Below are 21,512 nucleotides of genomic sequence, written 5' to 3' on the forward strand. Positions count from 1 at the left end.
TTCGACATGTCCAACACTAATCAACGCCAAAGCTTTTCCTGAAGTTTTTTGTCTCCGTGCCGTTATGGGAGAAAGGAAAAACGTCGTAGTTCCTTCATTTGGACCTGTTGACATTGTCCCGTGGGGGAAAATTCCAGAGAGAAAATGTGCCACTTCACAGAGATGCTCAAATGTAGTTTGGACAAGGGTAATAAATATGTTGGAGCAGTATTATTAGATTTGAAAAAAGCTTTTTAAATTGGTAACACTTTAGTATGGGGAACATATTCACCATTAATTAGTTGCTTATTAACATGCAAATTAGTAACATATTGGCTCTTAGTTAGTCATTATTAAGTACTTATTAGGGGTGTGGGGAAAAAATCGATTCAAATTCGAATCGCGATTCTCACATTGTGCGATTCAGAATTGATTCTCATTTTTAAAAAATGTTTTTTATTTATTTTTATTTTTTATTTTTTTATTAATCAATCCAACAAAACAATACACAGCAATACCATAACAATGCCATCCAATCCCAAAACCAAACCCGACCCAGCCACACTCAGAACTGCAATTGAGAGGAGACACAAACACGACACAGAACAATCGAAAAGTAGTGAAACAAAAATGAATATTATCAACAACAGTATCAATATTAGTTACAATTTCAACATAGCAGTGATTAAAAATCCCTCATTGACATTATCATTAGATATTTATTAAAAAAAATAAAAAGAACAATAGTATCACAGTGGCTTACACTTGCATCACATCTCATAAGCTTGACAACACACTGTCCAATATTTTCACAAAGATAAAATAAGTCATATTTTTGGTTCATTTAATAGTCAAAACAAATTTACATTATTGCAATCGGTTGATAAAACATTGTCCTTTACAATTATAAAAGCTTTTTACAAAAATCTACTACTCTGCTTGCATGTCAGCAGACTGGGGTAGATCCTGCTGAAATCCTGTGTATTGAATGAATAGAGGATTGTTTTGAATCGGGATAAAATCATTTTCGAATCGAGAATCGTGTGGAATTGAAAAAAAAAATCGATTTTGAATCGAATCGTGACCCCAAGAATCGATATTGAATCGAATCGTGGGACACCCAAAGATTCACAACCCTAGTACTTATTAATGCCTTATTCTGCATGGCCTTTTATACAACCAGTAAGCCATTAACTAAGAGTTTTCCCCTCAATAACCTCAGTATTATTGCTTATTAGTACCACAAAACTGAAAGTGGTTTAAGGAAAATAAGAAGTGTGAGCACTAGAACTGAATGTACTATGGACAAATGGGGCCAATTATTTTCAATGTATTTTTATTTTTGTCTTAATCCGTTTGTATGTGTTTTACACTTCTCTCAACTTTTATTTAAAAGCCTAACCAAGGACAAGGGTTGCAAATTAGCCTGTGGCTAGAAGTCCTATGTACTTTGACATCGGTTACCTGTGGGTAGCTATGTTTAATTGTACTGTCCCTGTCAAATAATTACATAAATAAATGAATTGTGCCACAATTTTTCTTATTGGGTGTAAATTAGAGATGTCCGATAATATCGGACTGCCGATATTATCGGCCGATAAATGCTTTAAAATGTAATATCGGAAATTATCGGTATCGGTTTCAAAAAGTAATTTTTTATTTATTTATTTTTTATTTTTTGTCCTGTCCAGCTTCTCAGGCAAATCATATAGTTGATGTAGATGCCCATATCGGCTGTTCAGATTGAGCCCAGATTATAATTTCCTGTTATACAGTATGCCAGGCAGTATTGCACTAAAGGAGGACTATGTTATTGTTTACTTTATTACTCTAGTATACTCTGGACTGAAGCTATGTGCCTTCATTGTTTTTGTAGCTGTTGTATTGAGGCATGTTTAAAAAAAATAATGCACTTTGTGAAAGTCAAAGTATAGTACTTCCCATAGTTGTAGTGGGTGTCAGGATTATCTCAGGCAGAGCATGTCCCAAATTCCAAGCTGCTGTTTTGAGGCATGTTAAAAATAATAATGCACTTTGTGACTTCAATAATAAATATGGCAGTGCCATATTGGCACTTTTTTCCATAACTTGAGTTGATTTATTTTGGAAAACCTTGTTACATTGTTTAATGCAGTGGTTCTTAACCTGGGTTCGATGGAACCCTAGGGGTTCGGTGAGTCGGCGTCAGGGGTTCGGCGGAGGTCAAAACACACCCGACTCATCGTGTAAATACAAACTTCTCCCTATCGGCGTATTACGGATACGGCAACAGCTGACTGGTTTGCAGGTGTGTAATTTGTTGTAAGTTTATGCACTGTGTTGGTTTTGTTCTTTGAACAAAGTGATGTTCATGCACGGTTCATTTTGTGCACCAGTAAAAAAACATGGTAACACTTTAGTATGGGGAACATATTCACAGTTAATTAGTTGCTTATTAACATGCAAATTAGTAACATATTGGCTCTTAACTAGTCATTATTAAGTACTTATTAATGCCTTATTCGGCATGGCCTTATTATAACCCTAACCCTCTAACCCTGGCCCTAACCCTCTAACCCTAACCAAATAACTCTAAATTAAGTCTTTATTACTTAGAATATGTTCCCCTAGTGTCCAAATAACTCTAAATTAAGTCTTTGTTACTTAGAATATGTTCCACATACTAAAGTGTTACCAAGAACATATAACTTTGTCTTGAATTTGAAAAAAAACAAACATTTTATTTTTCACTAAAGAAGGGTTCGGTGAACGCGCAAATGAAACTGGTGGGGTTCGGTTCCTCCAACAAGGTTAAGAACCACTGGTTTAATGCATCCAGCGGGGCATCACAACAAATTTAGACATAATAATGTGTTAATTCCACGACTGTATGTATCGGTATCGGTTGATATCGGAATCGGTAATTAAGAGTTGGACAATATCGGATATCGGCAGAAAAGCCATTATCGGACATCTCTAGTGTAAATCTCCTAGTAGTCTATAGCCAACCATTTTACCTTTTAGTAGATGACTTCACTAAAATACAAGAAAAGGCCAATCTTGTGTGTTTATTGAAGGACATTTAGAAGTAAACTACTTGTATCAGACATTTTACTCGCAAGCCGATATCATCCAATACTGATATCAGACTGATATCGATATCAGATCGGGATGCCCCAAGTGAGCCTGTGATTGAGTTGGTGTTTATTTGGAACATGCATGCATACAAAATGATACATCACAATTTCCAGTTTCTCTATTCAACATGTTCGAAAAGGAGTAGGAAGAAGCAGAGCTTATTTAATCCTACCTCTTTTCTTTTATATAGCAGTTGCTAAAACTTTTGTTCACTTCCTGTTTTTTTTTCATGTAGATATTCATGTATATATTCATTTCACCCACTGTATAGAGTGTGCAGGGTCACATTTGTGGGCCACACCTTTCTTTGCACTTCTATATTTGTTATATTTTTATATACTTACACATTGTTTCCTTGCATGCACACATTGCACCGTATGGAATGGCCTCAATCTCGTTACCCTGCGTAATGACAATAAAGCTGATTCTGATTCTGTTCTCAATTTATTCACCATATACTCCATAAGTAACAACAATAAAATTAAATAAATAATAATTGGTGAAGTAAATTATATGTCATATGGTGAGATGAGTAAGATTATGTAGAAAATAAATGGATGGATGAAATAAATTCAGAATGTTTATCATGGTTCTTCTTCTTTGTACTTTGTAAACACTTGAAATTTGAAGAGTTTCTTGAAGTGGACTATATTAGTACATTGTTTGATTTATTTGCTTAATCTAGGGCTGGGCGATTTCTCGATATTTTTAGGCCATGTCACGATACACGATATATATCTCGATATTTTGCCTTAGCCTTGAATGAACTTGATGCATATAATCACAGCAGTATGATGATTCTATGTGTCTACATTAAAACATTCTTCTTCATACTGCATTAATATATGCTCATTTTGAACTGTCATGCAGAGAAGGAAATCACGACTAAGTCAATTTAGCAAAAGTGTATTTATTAAACAGTTATTAAGCAGTGGCACAAACATTCATGTCATTTCCAAAACAGAAAGTGCAAGATTGTCAGAGACATTTTAAAACAAGCTATCAGTGCACTTTTGTGCATGATGTCACTAAAATGACATATCAAAACAACACTAAATTAAAGTGCACTTTTTGTACAGAACGCCACTACAATAGTTTAAAACAAATCAAGTGCACTTTTGTGCATGATGGCACACAATGTATTTCAATAAGTGTCAAATAAAAATGAGCTGCATAATAGGAAATCAAATAGTGTATGTCCTTCGCTATGTGGTAGGTTCCTGCGGACGTTCTGTTGTTGACTAGTTTTTTCATACGGTGTTGATCTGGAAGGGGAAGGCGCCAGGCTCAATTGGGTCATTTTGTTGGTGTGGCACCGAACGGAGATGTTGACATGCGGAGTTTCAAGCACTCTTCATTCTCTAGCAGGTGACTTTTCAAATGATGCTACAAATTAGCAGTGCTGCTACTTCTTGTAGCAACGCTTTTGCCGCATACTTCACATATTACGGTTGTCTGTTCAACATCTTCCCGCTTGAAGCCAAACCACCGCCAGACGATGGACCCCTGCTGTTTTTCTTGGGAATGAATTCTTCCTCCATTTGTTACCAGTTTCGCACCTTCTTTCTCTCGTATTACCACTCGCACCGCTCCGCTTGCACCACAGCCAACGTTACCCATTCTGCTACCTCTCTGCTCGCAAGAGCGTATGACGTTGCACGCGCGACAGTATGTGACGTATGTAAGAAGGTGCGCTTGTTTTATGTCACTGTGAGAAGGAGGGACAAGAAAGAGTGAGAAGAGCCTGTAGTGTAATGCCCGCAGCTAAAAGCAACTGCGTGAGAACGTATACTCGAATATCACGATATAGTCATTTTCTATATCGCACAGAGTCAAACCCGCGATATATAGAGTATATTCGATATATCGCCAGCCCTAGCTTAATCCATTCCATAATTTAATTCCACATACTGATATACTGAAGGTCTTAAGTGTTGTACGTGCGTACACATGTCTTAAATTACATTTTTCTCTAACATTATATTTCTCTTTTGTTAAGAAGAATTGTTGTACAAACCCCGTTTCCATATAAGTTGGGAAATTGTATTAGATGTAAATATAAACGGAATACAATGATTTGCAAATCCTTTTCAACCCATATTCAATTGAATGCACTACAAAGACAAGATATTTGATGTTCAAACTCATAAACCTTTTTTTTTTTGCAAATAATAAATAACTTAGAATTTCATGGCTGCAACACATGCCAAAGTAGTTGGGAAAGGGCATGTTCACCACTGTGTTACATCACATTTTCTTTTAACGACACTCAATAAACGACTGGGAACTGAGGAAACTAATTGTTGAAGCTTTGAAAGTGGAATTCTTTCCCATTCTTGTTTTATGTAGAGCTTCAGTCGTTCAACATTCCGGGGTCTCCGCTGTCGTATATTACGCTTCATAATGCGCCACGCATTTTCGATGGGAGACAGGTCTGGACTGCAGGCGGGCCAGGAAAATACCCGCACTCTTTTTTTTTACGAAGCCACGCTGTTGTAACACGTGCTGAATGTGGCTTGGCATTGTCTTGCTGAAATAAGCAGGGGCGTCCATGAAAAAGACGATGCTTAGATGGCAGCATATGTTGTTCCAAAACCTGTATGTACCTTTCAGCATTAATGGTGCCTTCACAGATGTGTAAGTTACCCATGTCTTGGGCACTAATGCACCCCCATACCATCACAGATGCTGGCTTTTGAACTTTGCGTCGATAACAGTCTGGATGGTTCGCTTCCCCTTTGGTCCGGATGACACAATGTCGAATATTTCCAAAAACAATTTGAAATGTGGACTCGTCAGACCACAGAACACTTTTCCACTTCTTTGCATGAATCCATCTTAGATGATCTCGGGCCCAGAGAAGCCGGCGGCGTTTCTGGGTGTTGTTGATAAATGGCTTTCGCTTTGCATAGTAGAGCTTTAACTTGCACTTACAGATGTAGCGACCAAGTGACAGTGGTTTTCTGAAGTGTTCCTGAGCCCATGTGGTGATATCCTTTCGAGATTGATGTCGGTTTTTGATACAGTGCCGTCTGAGGGATCGAAGGTCACGGTCATTCAATGTTGGTTTCCGGCCATGCTGCTTACGTGGAGTGATTTCTCCAGATTCTCTGAATTATTATGGACCGTAGATGTTGAAATCCCTAAATTTCTTGCAATTGCACTTTGAGAAACGTTGTTCTTAAACAGTTTGACTATTTGCTCACGCAGTTGTGGACAAAGGGGTGTACCTCGCCCCATCCTTTCTTGTGAAAGACTGAGCATTTTTTGGGAAGCTGTTTTTATACCCAATCATGGCACCCACCTGTTCCCAATTAGCCTGCACACCTGTGGGATGTTCCAAATAAGTGTTTGATGAGCATTCCTCAACTTTATCAGTATTTATTGCCACCTTTCCCAACTTCTTTGTCACGTGTTACTGGCATCAAATTCTAAAGTTAATGGTTATTTGCAAAAAAAAAAAAATGTTTATCAGTTTGAACGTCAAATATGTTGTCTTTGTAGCATATTCAACTGAATATGGGTTGAAAATGATTTGCAAATCATTGTATTCCGTTTATATTTACATCTAACACAATTTCCCAACTCATATGGAAACAGGGTTTGTATATTCTTGGATAGCAGATTAGTTTGCTTAGTGCATAATTTGAGGTCAGGATGAATATGTATTAGGTAGGCCAAACCAAGCGACTCGATGGGTCGCGCCCTACTTTGGTCACCCCTGGTTTAATTATCGCCCCTTTTGTTAGGGCAGCTCGCAAAAAATTGTGACTTTGGAGACATTTCACTTGCCGCTTTTTAACCAGCATGAAGGTTAGATTGTGGACAGATCACATTCAATTCACTGTCGTGTGACGCGCGTTTACGAAATAGTCATCAATCAGCTGCTTCTGCGTTTTAAAAAAGCGAGCGTTTCCTCTCTGCGTGAAATTGTGGACAGGCGCCCCTGTGAATGTGCGGGGCTGCGGATTATTAGCTTAAGCTTTGCTAAAAATATCCCTTGGACTGTTTAAGCCTGTGACAGCAGCAGCATCTCACACATTCTGATGGCTTCATAGCAACGTTACCTTGTTTGTGTCACATAACCATCTCCCCTCCATCTTCTTTTCATACCCGCTGTGGGATTTTTTTTTTTACATGTTTGTCGGGTACGGTCGTCACTTGACGCCGGCGTTATTGCGGCGACAGCTGCGCGAGCACACGGAGCGTCGTCGAGAAGCTGTCGGGGGAGAGAAAACATGTGACGTGTAAAACAGCTTGTAATGGAAGACATTAAATGTTGATGCTGTGGGCTCCTTAAGACAAAGATGGTGTTTATGGCGGCCTATTATGTGAGCTTTATGTTTCCCCGAGTAGCCTTCATATTTGCATTTTTATACGCTCATCTGCTTCAACCTAATGGTCACCTTATTTGGCTACATGAGAGGGTCAAAATATTAGAAATAGCATTTCGCCAGTCAACAACTATTTTCTATTTATTTATTGTTGAGTTGTTTATTTTTGCATTGTTGTTGTTAAATGGATCACTATTATTCTGATTATTACTGATGATGTTGCTATTAATATTTGGAATCATTTCATATATATATATATATATATATATATATATACATACAGTGCACCAGGTGTGTCCAAACTACAGCCCGCGGGCCAAGTGCGGCCCGCCGGTGTTTTCAATTTGGCCCGTGAGACGGCACAAGTTCAATATGGTCGAGAGAGATGTATACAAATAGCCAGTGATCTAATAGCGGCTTTTTCCTCGCCATCGGACGGCCAATGAAATATACACAACAATTAATTGTACTTGCAGGGACAATGAGCATTTATTAGAGATGTCCGATAATGGCTTTTTTGCCGATATTCCGATATTGTCCACCTCTTAATTACCGATATCAACTGATACCGACATATACAGTCGTGGACTTAACACATTATTATGCCTAATTTTGTTGTGATGCCCGCTGGATGCATTAAACAATGTAACAAGGTTTTGCAAAATAAATCAACTGCTATATTTATTATTGAAGTCACAAAGTGCAATATTTTTTTTAACATGCCTCAAAACAGCAGCTTGGAATTTGGGACATGCTCGGAAGAGTTAGTGCTGCAAGGGGTTCTGGGTATTTGTTCTGTTGTGTTTATGTTGTGTTACGCTGCGGAAGTTCTCCCGAAATGTGTTTGTCATTCTTGTTTGGTGTGGGTTCACAGTGTGGCGCATAATTGTAACAGTGTTAAAGTTGTTTGTATGTCCACCCTCAGTGTGACCTGTATGGCTGTTGACCAAGTATGATTTGCATTCACTTGTGTGTATGAAAAGCCGTATATATTATGTGATTGGGCCGGCACGTAAAGGCAGTGCCTTTAAGGTACGCCCCCAATATTGTTGTCTGGGTGGAAATCGGGAGAAATTCGGGACAATAGTTGCCCCGGGAGATTTTCGGGAGGGGCACTGAAATTCGGGAGTCTCCCGGGAAAATCCTACATCCGTGTACCACTCCGTACAGCGGCGTTTTAAAATGTCATAAATTGTACTTTTTGAAACCGATACCGCTAATTTCCGATATTACATTTTAAAGCATTTATCGGACATCTCTATCATTTATTCATTTTACCCAATCCAAACAACCTTCCCTAGTCATGGCGCAGGGGGAAAAAAATCCACCAACCTGCTCATTGAACTTTGTGAAGATTATGAAAAATGCCCAATCAACACACACACACACACACACACACACAAAAAATCTAAGTTACACCCATTTAAATCCATTACAAGGGATGATGGGTAAAATGCATAACACTCTCTCCACACTTATCCATGTTTGGTGCATTTTAGCTGCTTGATATTTCTGATTTGATTAAAAAAACCTTAAGGAGGTCGTCCTTATATCCAATAATTATTATTATTAATGATATATCCATTATATATGTGTGTGTGTTAGTTTGCATGCAGGCTTTCGGCCCCCGGACAAATGTTTTAAGCCCCATGCGGCCCCCCCAGTCAAAAAGTTTGGACACCCCTGCAGTACACCTTTTCCTCATTCAATGCCTTTTCTTTGTTTTCATGACTATTTACATTGTAGATTGTCACTGAAGGCATCAAAACTATGAATGAACACGTGAAAAAAGGTGAAATAACTGACAACATGTTTTATATTCTAGTTTCTTCAAAATAGCCACCCTTTGCTCCGATTACCACTTTGCACACTCTTGGCATTCTCTCAATGAGCTTCAAGAGGTAGTCACCTGGAATGGTTTTCACTTCACAGGTGTGCTTGAAGCTCATCGAGAGAATGCCAAGAGTGTGCAAAGCAGTAATCAGAGCAAAGGGTGGCTATTTTTGAAGAAACTAGAATATAAAACATGTTTTCAGTTATTTCACCTTTTTTTTGTTAAGTACATAACTCCACATGTGTTCATTCATAGTTTTGATGCCTTCAGTGACAATTTACAATGTAAATAGTCATGAAAATAAAGAAAACGCATTGAAATGAGAAGGTGTGTCCAAACTTTTGGCCTGTACTGTATATATATTATTTTTATGTTTTCTCCTAAGTCAGTGATTCTCAAACTCTGTAAGCTCCATCTAATGGTAAGCCAAAGAGTCACTTAATTAAACAGTGTTACTGTTCAAACTGTGTGTAATGTTACTTACTTACTTGTTAATAAAAACTCTGCCTTGTTTTTAATGAATAGTTAGGCCTACTACACTACTTTATTTTAATGTTGGTCATTATGGTGGTTATCTTTTTTTTAATTTTTTTTTTATTAATCAGTCCAACAAAATAATACACAACAATACAATAACAATACAATTCAGCATCATTCAGAATAGCAATCAACAGAGCAATTGAGAGAACACACAAACATGACATGAAATAATCCAAAAGTAGTCAAAACAAAAATTAATAATATCAACAACAGTATCAATATTAATAAGAATTCCAACTTAACAGTGAATAAAAATCCCTCATTTACATTATCATCACAGCCATTTATAAAAAATAAAATAAAATCATTTAAAAAAAAAAGAGCTATAGTGTCACAGTGGCTTACACTTGTATCGCATAAGCTTGACAACACATTGTGTCCAATATTTACCACAAGGATAGAAGAAGTCATATTTTAAGTTCATTTAATAGCCGAGTGTTGGTGACGTTTGCCAACCACTATCCTAAGTATTGTAAAGCTGGGATTGGGTCGATTTGGGCTTGCTCTATTTTTTCTTATTAAATTATTTAACATTCTGTGCGATTTTTGTGAATGGAATAAAAAAAAAAGTTCCTCGCTATATTTCCAAGGTAAGAATGTTTGAGATATATAATAATATTTGTTATACCGACGTTGGTGGCACTTAATAGTGATTCACATGTTACGATTAGATATTTTAAATCGATATAGTCATTATATGCATTTTTTTTAATAGTACAAGGCAGCTAAAACAAAACAATACAAAAGCGTATTTTTGGATCCTTGAAAATAAATGTATTATAATTAGAGATGTCCGATAATATCGGCCTGCCTATATTATCGGCCGATAAATGCTTTAAAATGTAATATCGGAAATTATCGGTATCGGTTTCAACCTCCCGATTTTCCCGGGAGACTCCTGAATTTCAGTGTCCCTCCCGAAAATGTCCCGGGGCATCCATTCTCCCAATTTCCACCCGGACAACATTATTGGGGGCATGCCTTAAAGGCTTTAGCGTCCTCTACAACCTGTCGTCACGTCCGCTTTTCCTCCATACGAACAGCGTGCCGGCCCAGTCACATAATATATGCGGCTTTTACACTCACATAAGTGAATGCAAGGCATACTTGATCAACAGCCATACAGGTCACACTGAGGGTGGCCGTATATACAACTTTAACACTGTTACAAATATGTGCCACACTGTGAACCCACACCAAACAAGAATGACAAACACATTTCGGGAGAACATCCGCACCGTAACACAACATAAGCATAACAGAACCCCTTGCAGCACTAACTCTTCCGGGAAGCTACAATATACACCCCCGCCCACCTCAACACCCCCCCATCTCTCGAATTCGGAGGTCTCAAGGTTGGCAAGTATGCTCTAGTATATTCTGGACTGAAGCTGTGTGCCTTCATTGTTTTTGTAGCTGTTGTTTTGAGGCATGTTTAAAAAAATAATAATAATAATGCACTTTGTGAAAGTCAAAGTATAGTATTTCCCATAGTTGTAGTGGGTATCAGGATTAACTCAGGGAGAGCATGTCCCAAATTCCAAGCTGCTGTTTTGAGGCATGTTAAAAAAAATAATGCGCTTTGTGACTTCAATAATAAATATGGCAGTGCCATGTTGGCATTTTTTTCCATAACTGGAGTTGAAGTTGTTCTCTTATTTTGGAAAACCTTGTTTTTGATTTATTGATTGAAACTTGTATTAGTAGATTGCACAGTACAGTACATATTCCGTACTATTGACCACTAAATAGTAACACCCGAATAAGTTTTTCAACTTGTTTAAGTCGGGGTCCACGTTAATCAATTCATGGTAAAGTTACATTGTTTATTGCATCCAGAGGGACATCACAACAAAATTAGGCAAAATTAATGTGTTAATTCCGCGACTGTATATATCGGTTTTGGGTTGATATCGGAATCGGTAATTAAGAGTTGGACAATATCGGAATATCGGATGTCGGCAAAAAAGCCATTATCGGACATCTCTAATTATAACATTGTACTTTTATTTCCATTGTTATTGTAGATTATTTATTATGTCTATTTGTTAAAAAATGTCATTATTTATTTTATTTCATAATTTGTATAATTTTCTGTTGTTTTAGGTTTTTATTCATATATAAATAGTATTTTAATTGACTTTTATTTTTGTTTGTATTTTCATTTGTTGTTGCTTTTTATTCTTTGTGCAGTCAAGGCTCGGCAGCGCCCCCGCAGCACTGGCCCTTTCATTACATGCAGTAGAGGCGAGAGTTTAAAAAAAAAAAAAAAAAAAGCTCATGTGATACTGACAAATTCGATTTAAAAGAAGTAAAAGGCGGAGAGGAGAAGACGACCTCTGACCTTTGCTCTTTATCAAACTGACTGTAGCGATTTATTGACTTCTTAGAGTGTGTGTGTGTGTGTGTGTGTGTGTGTGTGTGTGTGTGTGTGTGTGTGTGTGTGTGTGTGTGTGTGTGTGTGTGTGTGTGTGTGTGTGTGTGTGTGTGTGTGTGTGTGTGTGTGTGCGCGCGGTGTAGCAATGGATTGACATATTACTTTTGAGACTGTCCTCCAGGGAGCACTAACCTTATTGTTCTGTGTCATTTCCTCCCCTTCTCTTTGAGCGCCACCATGTTGACCTCCCCCAAGACAGTCCCCCCCCCCAAATAAGATACAATAGACAATCAATCAAAACTAAATTCAACATATTTTACAAACTGTCTGCTTGAGCTACTTTATGTTTGTGTTTTTATTTTTGGTTCATTTTCAATGTATCAAAACTATAAAAGTAATTGAAGAGCACAGACCTCCACCCGGCCAATAGTAAAAAAAAAAAAAAAAAATTTAAAAATCCAGGCTGTGATCCGGATCATCCCCTAAATCGAATTGTTCTGTGTCCCATTTTCCTGAAATGTTTATCAAAATGTGCCCATAATTGTTTGAACTATCCATAGCGAATTGAAAGAAATTGGGTGAACCCTCTTCGCAGTCATCCACTCTCTTTGTCTCTGTGGGTGGAGGCGAGGGGGATAGCATACACTCAGAAGTTAAAGGTTGTAACTAGAGGTGTCCGATAATGGCTTTTTTGCCGATATCCGATATTCCGATATTGTCCAACTCTTAATTACCGATTCCAATATCAACCTATACCGATATATACAGTCGTGGAATTAACACATTAGTATGCCTAATTTTGTTGTGGGAAAAAAGGCCAACATGGCACTGCCATATTTATTATTGAAGTCACAAAATGCATTACAGCAGCTTGGAATTTGGGACATGCTCTCCCTGAGAGAGCATGAGGAGGTTGAGGTGGGTGGGGTTGGGGGGGAGGGGTTGAGGTGGTTGGTAAGTGGTAGCGGGGGGTGTATATTGTAGCGTCTCGGAAGAGTTAGTGCTGCAAGGGGTTCTGGGTATTTGTTCTGTTGTGTTTATGTTGTGTTACGGTGCGGATGTTCTCCCGAAATGTGTTTGTCATTCTTGTTTGGTGTGGGTTCACAGTGTGGCGCATATTTGTAACAGTGTTAAAGTTGTTTATACGGCCACCCTCAGTGTGACCTGTATGGCTGTTGACCAAGTATGAATTGCATTCACTTGTGTGTGTAAATAGCCGTAGATATTATGTGACTGGGCCGGCACGCAAAGGCAGTGCCTTTAAGGTTTATTGGCGCTCTGTACTTCTCCCTACGTCCGTGTACACAGCGGCGTTTTAAAAAGTCATAAATTTGACTTTTTGAAACAGATACCGATAATTTCCGATATTACATTTTAAAGCATTTATCGGCCGATAATATCGGCAGTCCGATATTATCGGACATCTCTAGTTGTAACGTAAACGTAAGATAACACTGTTAAAATGATCCGGATCATACCTAAAGTTGAATGAATCATTCCTTATTCCAGCGTTTCTCAAAGTGTGGGGCGCGCCCCACTGGTGGGGAATAGAGACATGACAGGTGGGGCGCGAGGAACGGGAGGAAATTTCACTTAAAATGTTTTTAATTATTATTATATTCTTAGATTTTTTTTTTTACTATGCTTTCATTTTCTATACACACTGTAAATCACTTTGTGATTTTGTCTATGAAATCCGCTATATACATAAATGGAAATTACCGGTACTTATTTTTACTGTAGGCTTTAAATTTCTCGGTAGGAGCGAAAGTTTGACAGACATAGCAACAGTAACTAATGGGGGCGGGGCTAAGCGGAACAAACATTCGCGCGGATGGGTAGCAGGCTAATGTGTGGACCACAATTACACAAATATATACATTTGTGACTCGCACCTCAAAGGTCGTCAAGCCAGAGCCAGCGCCTGCAGAGAAACAAAAATGTGACGGGCACACACTGTGTCATTCACCGGGAAGCACTCGCGTCAAGGCAGCTCAGCCCCGAACTCAATGAGGTTTTAACAGATGTTGTGAGCGCGGTAAATTTGATCAAAACACGACCACTGAAAGTGCGACTGTTCTCTGCACTGTGTGAGGAAATGGGAGCTGATCATACAGCCGTGCTGTTTCACAGTGAAGCAAGGTGGCTCTCCTGGGGCAAAGTGCTGTCACTTGCCCTGTCTTGCCAAATGCATAGCTCCTCCTTTTTTTTTTTTGCAGAGATTGCAAAGTGGCACTTTTATTTTATTTATTATTGAACTTGATGCAAGTTATTTGATTTATTATTGAAATTGATGCAAGTTCTAACACTTTTATTTGATTTATTATTGAACTTGATGCAAGTTATAACACATTTTTGATTTATTATTGAACTTGATGCACGTTATAACACTTTTGTTTTATTTATTATTGAACTTGATGCAAGTTGTAACACTTTTTTTGATTTATTATTGAACTTGATGCAAGTTATTTGATTTATTATTGAACTTGATGCAAGTTATAACACTTATTTGATTTATTATTGAACTTGATGCAAGTTATAACACTTTTTTTGATTTATTATTGAACTTGATGCAAGTTATAACACTTTTATTTGATTTATTATTGAACTTGATGCAAGTTATAACACTTTTTTTGATTTATTATTGAACGTGATGCAAGTTATAACACTTTTTTTGATTTATTATTGAACTTGATGCAAGTTATAACACTTTTTGATTTATTATTGAACTTGATGCAAGTTATAACACTTTTTTTGATTTATTATTGAACGTGATGCAAGTTATAACACTTTTTTTGATTTATTATTGAACTTGATGCAAGTTATAACACTTGTTTTATTTATTATTAAACTTGATGGAAGTTATTTTATTTATTATTGAACTTGATGCAAGTTATACCACAGCTGCACAGTTATTTTATTTATTATTGAACTTGTTGTTATTTTATGTTATTGAGTTTGAATGTATACAACTTGATGTTCAATAAATTTGAAAATGTTAAAGCTTTTGGCATTAGCACTCTGTTGGGGTGATGGGGGCAGGTGGGGCTTGAAAACTCCCCCTTGTCCAAAGTGGGGGATGACAAAAAAAGTTTGAGAACCACTGCCTTATTCCATTTTTGACATTTTCATCAAAATGTTTTACCTGGCAGAGGTAATAACAAGAGTTGCTACATGCCACTGAAGTGTTGAGCCCGACTAAACTACACGCCGTAAGAGTACATTGGCGGACTCTTTTTGTCATTTCAGGTCAATTCTTGCTGTATTTTTGACCATAACTTTGGTTGTTACAGGTGTCAAATCTGGCCCGCCACATTATTTTATGTGGCCCGCGAAAGCCTGGGAAATAATATGCGTTAATAAAATGCTTAATCTTTTCTTACTAAATATATTTGTTCTGTCCCTTTTGACATTTAAAATCATGTACTGCATGCAATTGCATATCTTTTCAAATTCAATATTATCAAAATCAATATATTATATTATCATGTATACCACAGATATTTGTTGTTAAAATAAATAAATACTGTACTTAAATATCTGCTTGACTTGATTTCAAAACAAATGATCAATCAAATTGTAGACAGTAAAATTGACAATACATTTTACGGTTAAATTCCCCCGACTGAGTTTTGGTACTGTTTTTTCCATTTACAGTAAGACACTAAAACATTAAAACACAAACAGAAAAAACAATAAAACTAGATTTTAAGGTAAAAAAAAAATCATACAAACGGGCAGTTCTGTTGCTTGAATTTTATCGCTAAAAACAGTGGTATTGTTTTTCCATTTCATTAATAAAAAAAAAAAGTATATGCTGTAAAAACCCAATGCTTTTACGGTAAAATTCTGGTGGCTGAGCTGCCAGTTTTTAAAGTAAAATTAAAATATTTTTTTGCAGCTTATGTAAAAAAATATATTGTTAATGTATTATATATGTATACATGTATATTCATATGGGTTAGCGGGTTAGGGTTAACCCACTCGTTAAAAGCGGCCCTCAATAAAAACAAGTTTGACACCGCTGCTCTAAATGGAATTATTTTTTTCTTTTTAATATGTTTTTAAATTGTGTTATTGTTATTACCGGTAACTATTTCAGATTTAAACGATATACAGGGAAACTATTTAAGCCCACTTAAGTAGCGCCGGGACAAAAAGTCATAATAAAAAAAATTTGATTAATATTTTTTGCACCCGGCTACATTTGCTATATGGATGATAACTAATTTTATTAAAAACATTTCTGAAATCAAAAATTTGACATATTTAGATCAAATGGGCACTCAAATGGTTAAAATAAAAAATAAAAAAGTGACATTTTCGCTATTTTAATTTCAACTGAAATCGATCAAGAGATTTAAGGAAATAAAAGTAGAAGAAAAATATGAATCCAAAAATATTTTTATATACTCTTAACTCCCTGGGGGCTTTTTTGTCCTGGCAGGTTTTAACTGCTATTACATTATGAATGCCCCAGAGGGTCAAATAGGATTATTAACCCCAAAAAATGTTGGTAAATGGTAAAAAAAAATTGCACTAATAAAATGTGTGTGTGTGTGTGTATATATATATATATATATATATATATATATATATATATATATATATATATATATATATATATATATATATATATATATTAAAAAGGTAAAAATGTAAATTTGATAGAAAATGTATTTAAATAATGGATGTTAAAAAAATAATCATTAGAGACAATATTAGACAAGGGCTTAAGCTGTTAAATTTTCGTCAAATTAAATTCTAAATACATAAACTAAACTAAAACATATTGTTTTATTATAATAATAATGTATGGTATTTATTTGAAAACTGCACAAAAAATTAATACATTTGCCAATATACTGAAACCTCCTACTGAGTCCTATTGTGATTTCACTTATTCTAAAAGACTTGAGGCTGTAATTGCTGTAATTGTTATTTTTAATAAATTTGCAAAAATTTAAAATTCACATTGTCATTATGGGGTATTGTGTCTAGAATTTTGAGGGAAAAAATGTGTTTTGTCCATTTTGGAATAAGGCTTTAACATAACAAAATGTGGAAATAGTGAAATGGATGCACTGTCGTAATTTTGCTACTTTTTTGCTTTTTTTTTTTCACCAAAAAAAAAGCTACAGGTGGACTCTAAATGCCTGTTGGCTTTGTTTGGTCTGCACCCCTGGAGTAAAAAGAAAATTGCACTAATAAAAAAAAAATATTTTAAAAAGGTAAACATGTAAATTTGATAGAAATTGTATTTAAAATAATAAATGTTAAAAAAACAAATAATTAGAAAAAAATATTAGACAAGGGCTTAGGCTATTATTTTTGTCAAATTAAATTCTAAATTGTGCCATTATTATTCTTTTATTATAATAATAATTGATGGCATTTATTTGAAAACCGCACATAAAAATCAATACATTTGCCAATATACTGAAACCTCCTACTGAGTTTTATTGGGATTTCACTTATTCAAAAAGATTTGAGGCTGTAATTGCTGCCAAATGTGCATCAACAAAGCATTATACAAAAGCTGTGAATACTTATGATTATGTGCATTTCTTTATTTTTTTTTATTTTTAATAAATTTGCCTAAATACAAATTTCACATTGTCATTATGGGGTATTGTGTCTAGAATTTTGAGGAGGAAAAAAATGTTTATTCCATTTTGGAATAAGGCTTTAACGTTACAAAATGTGGAAAAAGTGAAACGGATGCACTGTCGTTGAATGACCTTGTTTGAAGCCCTTTTTGTCTTCTTTTTTTTTTCACCAAAAAAAAGCTACAGGTGGACTCTAAATGCCTGTTTGCTTTGTTTGGTCTGCACCCCTGGAGTTAAAAGAAAATTGCACTAATAAAAAAAATATATATTTTAAAAAGGTAAAAATGTAAATTTGATAGAAATTGTATATAAATAATAAATGTAAAAAAATAAAATAATTAGAAAAAATATTAGACAATGGCTTAGGCTATTATTTTTGTCAAATTAAATTCTAAATTGTGCCATTATTATTATTTTATAATAATAATAATTGATGGTATTTATTTGCAAACCGCACATAAAAATCAATACATTTGCCAATATACTGAAACCTCCTACTGAGTCCTATTGTGATTTCACTTATTCTAAAAGATTTGAGGCTGTAATTGCTGCCAAGGGTGCATCAACAAAGTATTATACAAAAGCTGTGAATACTTATTTACATATACATTTCTTTAGTTTTTTTATTTTTAATAAATTTGCAAAAATAAAAATTTCCCATTGTCATTATGGGGTATTGTGTCTAGAATTTTGAGGGGAAAATATGTTTATTCCACTTTGGAATAAGGCTTTAACATAACAAAATGTGGAAAAAGTGAAACGAATGCACTGTCATTGAATGACCTTGTTTGATGACCCTTTTTTCTTTCTTTTTTCACCAAAAAAAGCTACAGGTGGACTCTAAATGCCTGTTGGCCTTGTTTGGTCTGCACCCCTGGAGTTAAAAGAAAATTGCACTAATAAAAAAATACATATTTTAAAAAGGTAAAAATGTAAATTTGATAGAAATTGTATATAAATAATAAATGTAAAAAAAAAATAATAATTAGAAAAAATATTAGACAATGGCTTAGGCTATTATTTTTGTCAAATTAAATTCTAAATTGTGCCACTATTATTATTTTATTATAATCAAAATTGATGGTATTTATTTGAAAACCGCACATAAAAATCAATACATTTGACAATTTACTGAAACCTCCTACTGAGTCCTATTGTGATTTCACTTATTCTAAAAGATTTGAGGCTGTAATTGCTGCCAAGGGTGCATCAACAAAGTATTATACAAAAGCTGTGAATACTTATTTACATATACATTTCTTTAGTTTTTTATTTTTAATAAATTTGCAAAAATAAAAATGTCCCATTGTCATTATGGGGTATTGTGTCTAGAATTTTGAGGGAGAAAAAAATGTTTATTCCATTTTGGAATAAGGCTTTAACATAACAAAATGTGAAAAAAGTGAAACGGATGCACTGTCGTTGAATGACCTTGTTTGATGCCCCCTTTTTCTTTCTTTTTTATTCACCAAAAAAAGCTACAGGTGGCCTTGTTTGGTCTGCACCCCTGGATTTAAAAGAAAATTGCACTACTAAAAAATATATATATTTTAAAAAGGTAAAAATGTAAATTTGATAGAAATTGTATATAAATAATAAATGTTAAAAAAATAATAATAATTGGAAAAAATATTAGACAAGGGCTTAAGCTATTATTTTTGTCAAATTAAATTCTAAATAGTGCAATTATTATTTTATAATAATACATTTGCCAATATACTGAAACTTACTGAGTCCTATTGTGATTTCCCTTATCACAATGGTCAACCTCTTTCTGCATTCGTAAGGCACTTCAATAATATTTACCGAAAATGTTCCCTGCCTAAGATGGCCGCAGCTTGACTCTGGAACAGACAATTTCTGTTTCCTTTGACGTCTACGGGGGGAAAAATGATTCCACAGCGCTCTGATGAGCAAATGAGTCACGCATTACACTCAATGACCTCGCCTCTTAGCACTATTTATACACCGTGTGATGAAATATGTTGCTATCGGGGCGATACCACCTGCATGCCTCAGGTGCTTCGCCACTTTGTCATTAACTGCTGTTTTTTTTTTTTTTTTAAATTGCAGGAGGCGGCGGCGTTTGGCAAAAAGCTGGGCTTTGAGGTGAGTTAGCCTCTCCTGCTACAAACACATCTTTCTTATTTTATTTTTTGCTGATAATGAAGTTCTTTTTCGGACAGTGATTGATGTGCTATTATACTCTGCGGGCCTGGATGCAGTTGCCATGGCAACCTGGCAGTCGTCATGGTTTCTTTGTTCAGCGCCGTCTCTCTCCCTCACTCTTTTTCACTCTCTCTGTGTGTGTGTGTGTGTTATGACGCACTCTTGCCGGGTGTACAGCCGACATCGCCTACAGATGTTATTTATTGAATTTTGAAAAGCCTCTCGGGAAGCCGACACGTCCTTTTGGAGCCTTTAGCTCATCAGGTTGCCATCCTTGTTATCCCCCTGATGCTTCGCGTCTTGCCACCCTTGCATATATAATTTTTAAAACACACACCAGAGGCCCCTAATAAGCAAATTAAAAATCATTTTTAGACATCACACTCTCTTACGCGTCAAACTATATTTTTTTCTCGTATCTGATCTTTCTTTCGACGTGTGAATAATTGTCATCCGGCATCGCTAACGCTGTGATCAACGTGACCGGAATAGGAATGCTCTGATGGCACTTTGGAGGAGGAAAGAGGAGGGGGGGGGGGGGGGACAGGTGAAGGACTGATGGAGGCTAGTGGGAGTAAAAAAAACAAAAAAAAACAGACAACACACAAAGGGCAATAGTGTGAGGGCTTGTTCTTTGACATTTACTGCAACACTTCTAAATTGCATTATTATTGTTCTTTCGTCACATGAAAATGTGTTATTGATCTGGAAAATTGTTCATCATTGATGCTCTGACATCACCGGGTCAACATGTCTGATAATGCCGTAATATCACAGACAAAGAAAGGTGTACTGTTTATATTAGCCACAATGCTATGGTTGTATCACTGTTAATTATATTGTAGCTTTTATTTACAAAACCCAAAACCAGTGAAGTTGGCACGTTGTGTAAATGGTAAATAAAAACAATGATTTGCAAATCCTTTTCAACTTATATTCAATTGAATAGACTGCAAAGACAAGATATTTAATGTTCGAACTGAGAAACTTAATTTTTTTCAGCTCGGGCCCAGCGAAGCCGACGGCGTTTCTGGGTGTTGTTGATACATGGCTTTCGCTTTGCATAGTAGAGTTTTAACTTGCACTTACAGATGTAGCGACAAACTGTAGTTACTGACAGTGGTTTTCTAAAGTGTTCCTGAGCCCATGTGGTGATATCCTTGACACACGGATGTTGCTTTTTGACGCAGTACCACCTGAGGGATCGAAGGTCCGTAATATTATCGCTTACGTGCAGTGATTTCTCCAGATTCTCTGAAACTTTTGAATATTTTACGGCCCGTAGATGGTAAAATCCCTAAATTCCTTGCAATAGCTGGTTCAGAAATGTTGTTCTTAAACTGTTGGGCAATTTGCTCACGTATTTGTTCACAAAGTGGTGAAGCTCGCCCCATCCTTGTTTGTGAATGACTGAGCATTTCATGGAAGCTGCTTTTATACCCAATCATGGCACCCACCTGTTCCCAATTAGCCTGTTCACCTGTGGGATGTTCCAAACAAATGTTTGATGAGCATTCCTCAACTTTCTCAGTCTTTTTTGCCACTTGTGCCAG

At 36.0% G+C, this 21,512-nt stretch overlaps 1 protein-coding gene across 2 annotated transcripts in view; it reads left to right on the top strand.

The window, feature by feature from the left end:
* The window catches only part of LOC133610400 (adenosine kinase-like), a 310,119-nt gene that overhangs the window by 247,608 nt on the left and 40,999 nt on the right, over positions 1-21,512 (top strand). For both annotated transcript variants that reach the window (XM_061966612.2, XM_061966613.2), the window contains exon 8: positions 19,864-19,899. In XM_061966612.2, coding sequence (XP_061822596.2) covers positions 19,864-19,899 — 36 coding nt within the window. The remainder of the gene's footprint in view (positions 1-19,863; positions 19,900-21,512) is intronic.

Source organism: Nerophis lumbriciformis, linkage group LG11 (genome assembly GCF_033978685.3).
Source record: "Nerophis lumbriciformis linkage group LG11, RoL_Nlum_v2.1, whole genome shotgun sequence".
Lineage (NCBI taxonomy): Eukaryota > Metazoa > Chordata > Actinopteri > Syngnathiformes > Syngnathidae > Nerophis > Nerophis lumbriciformis.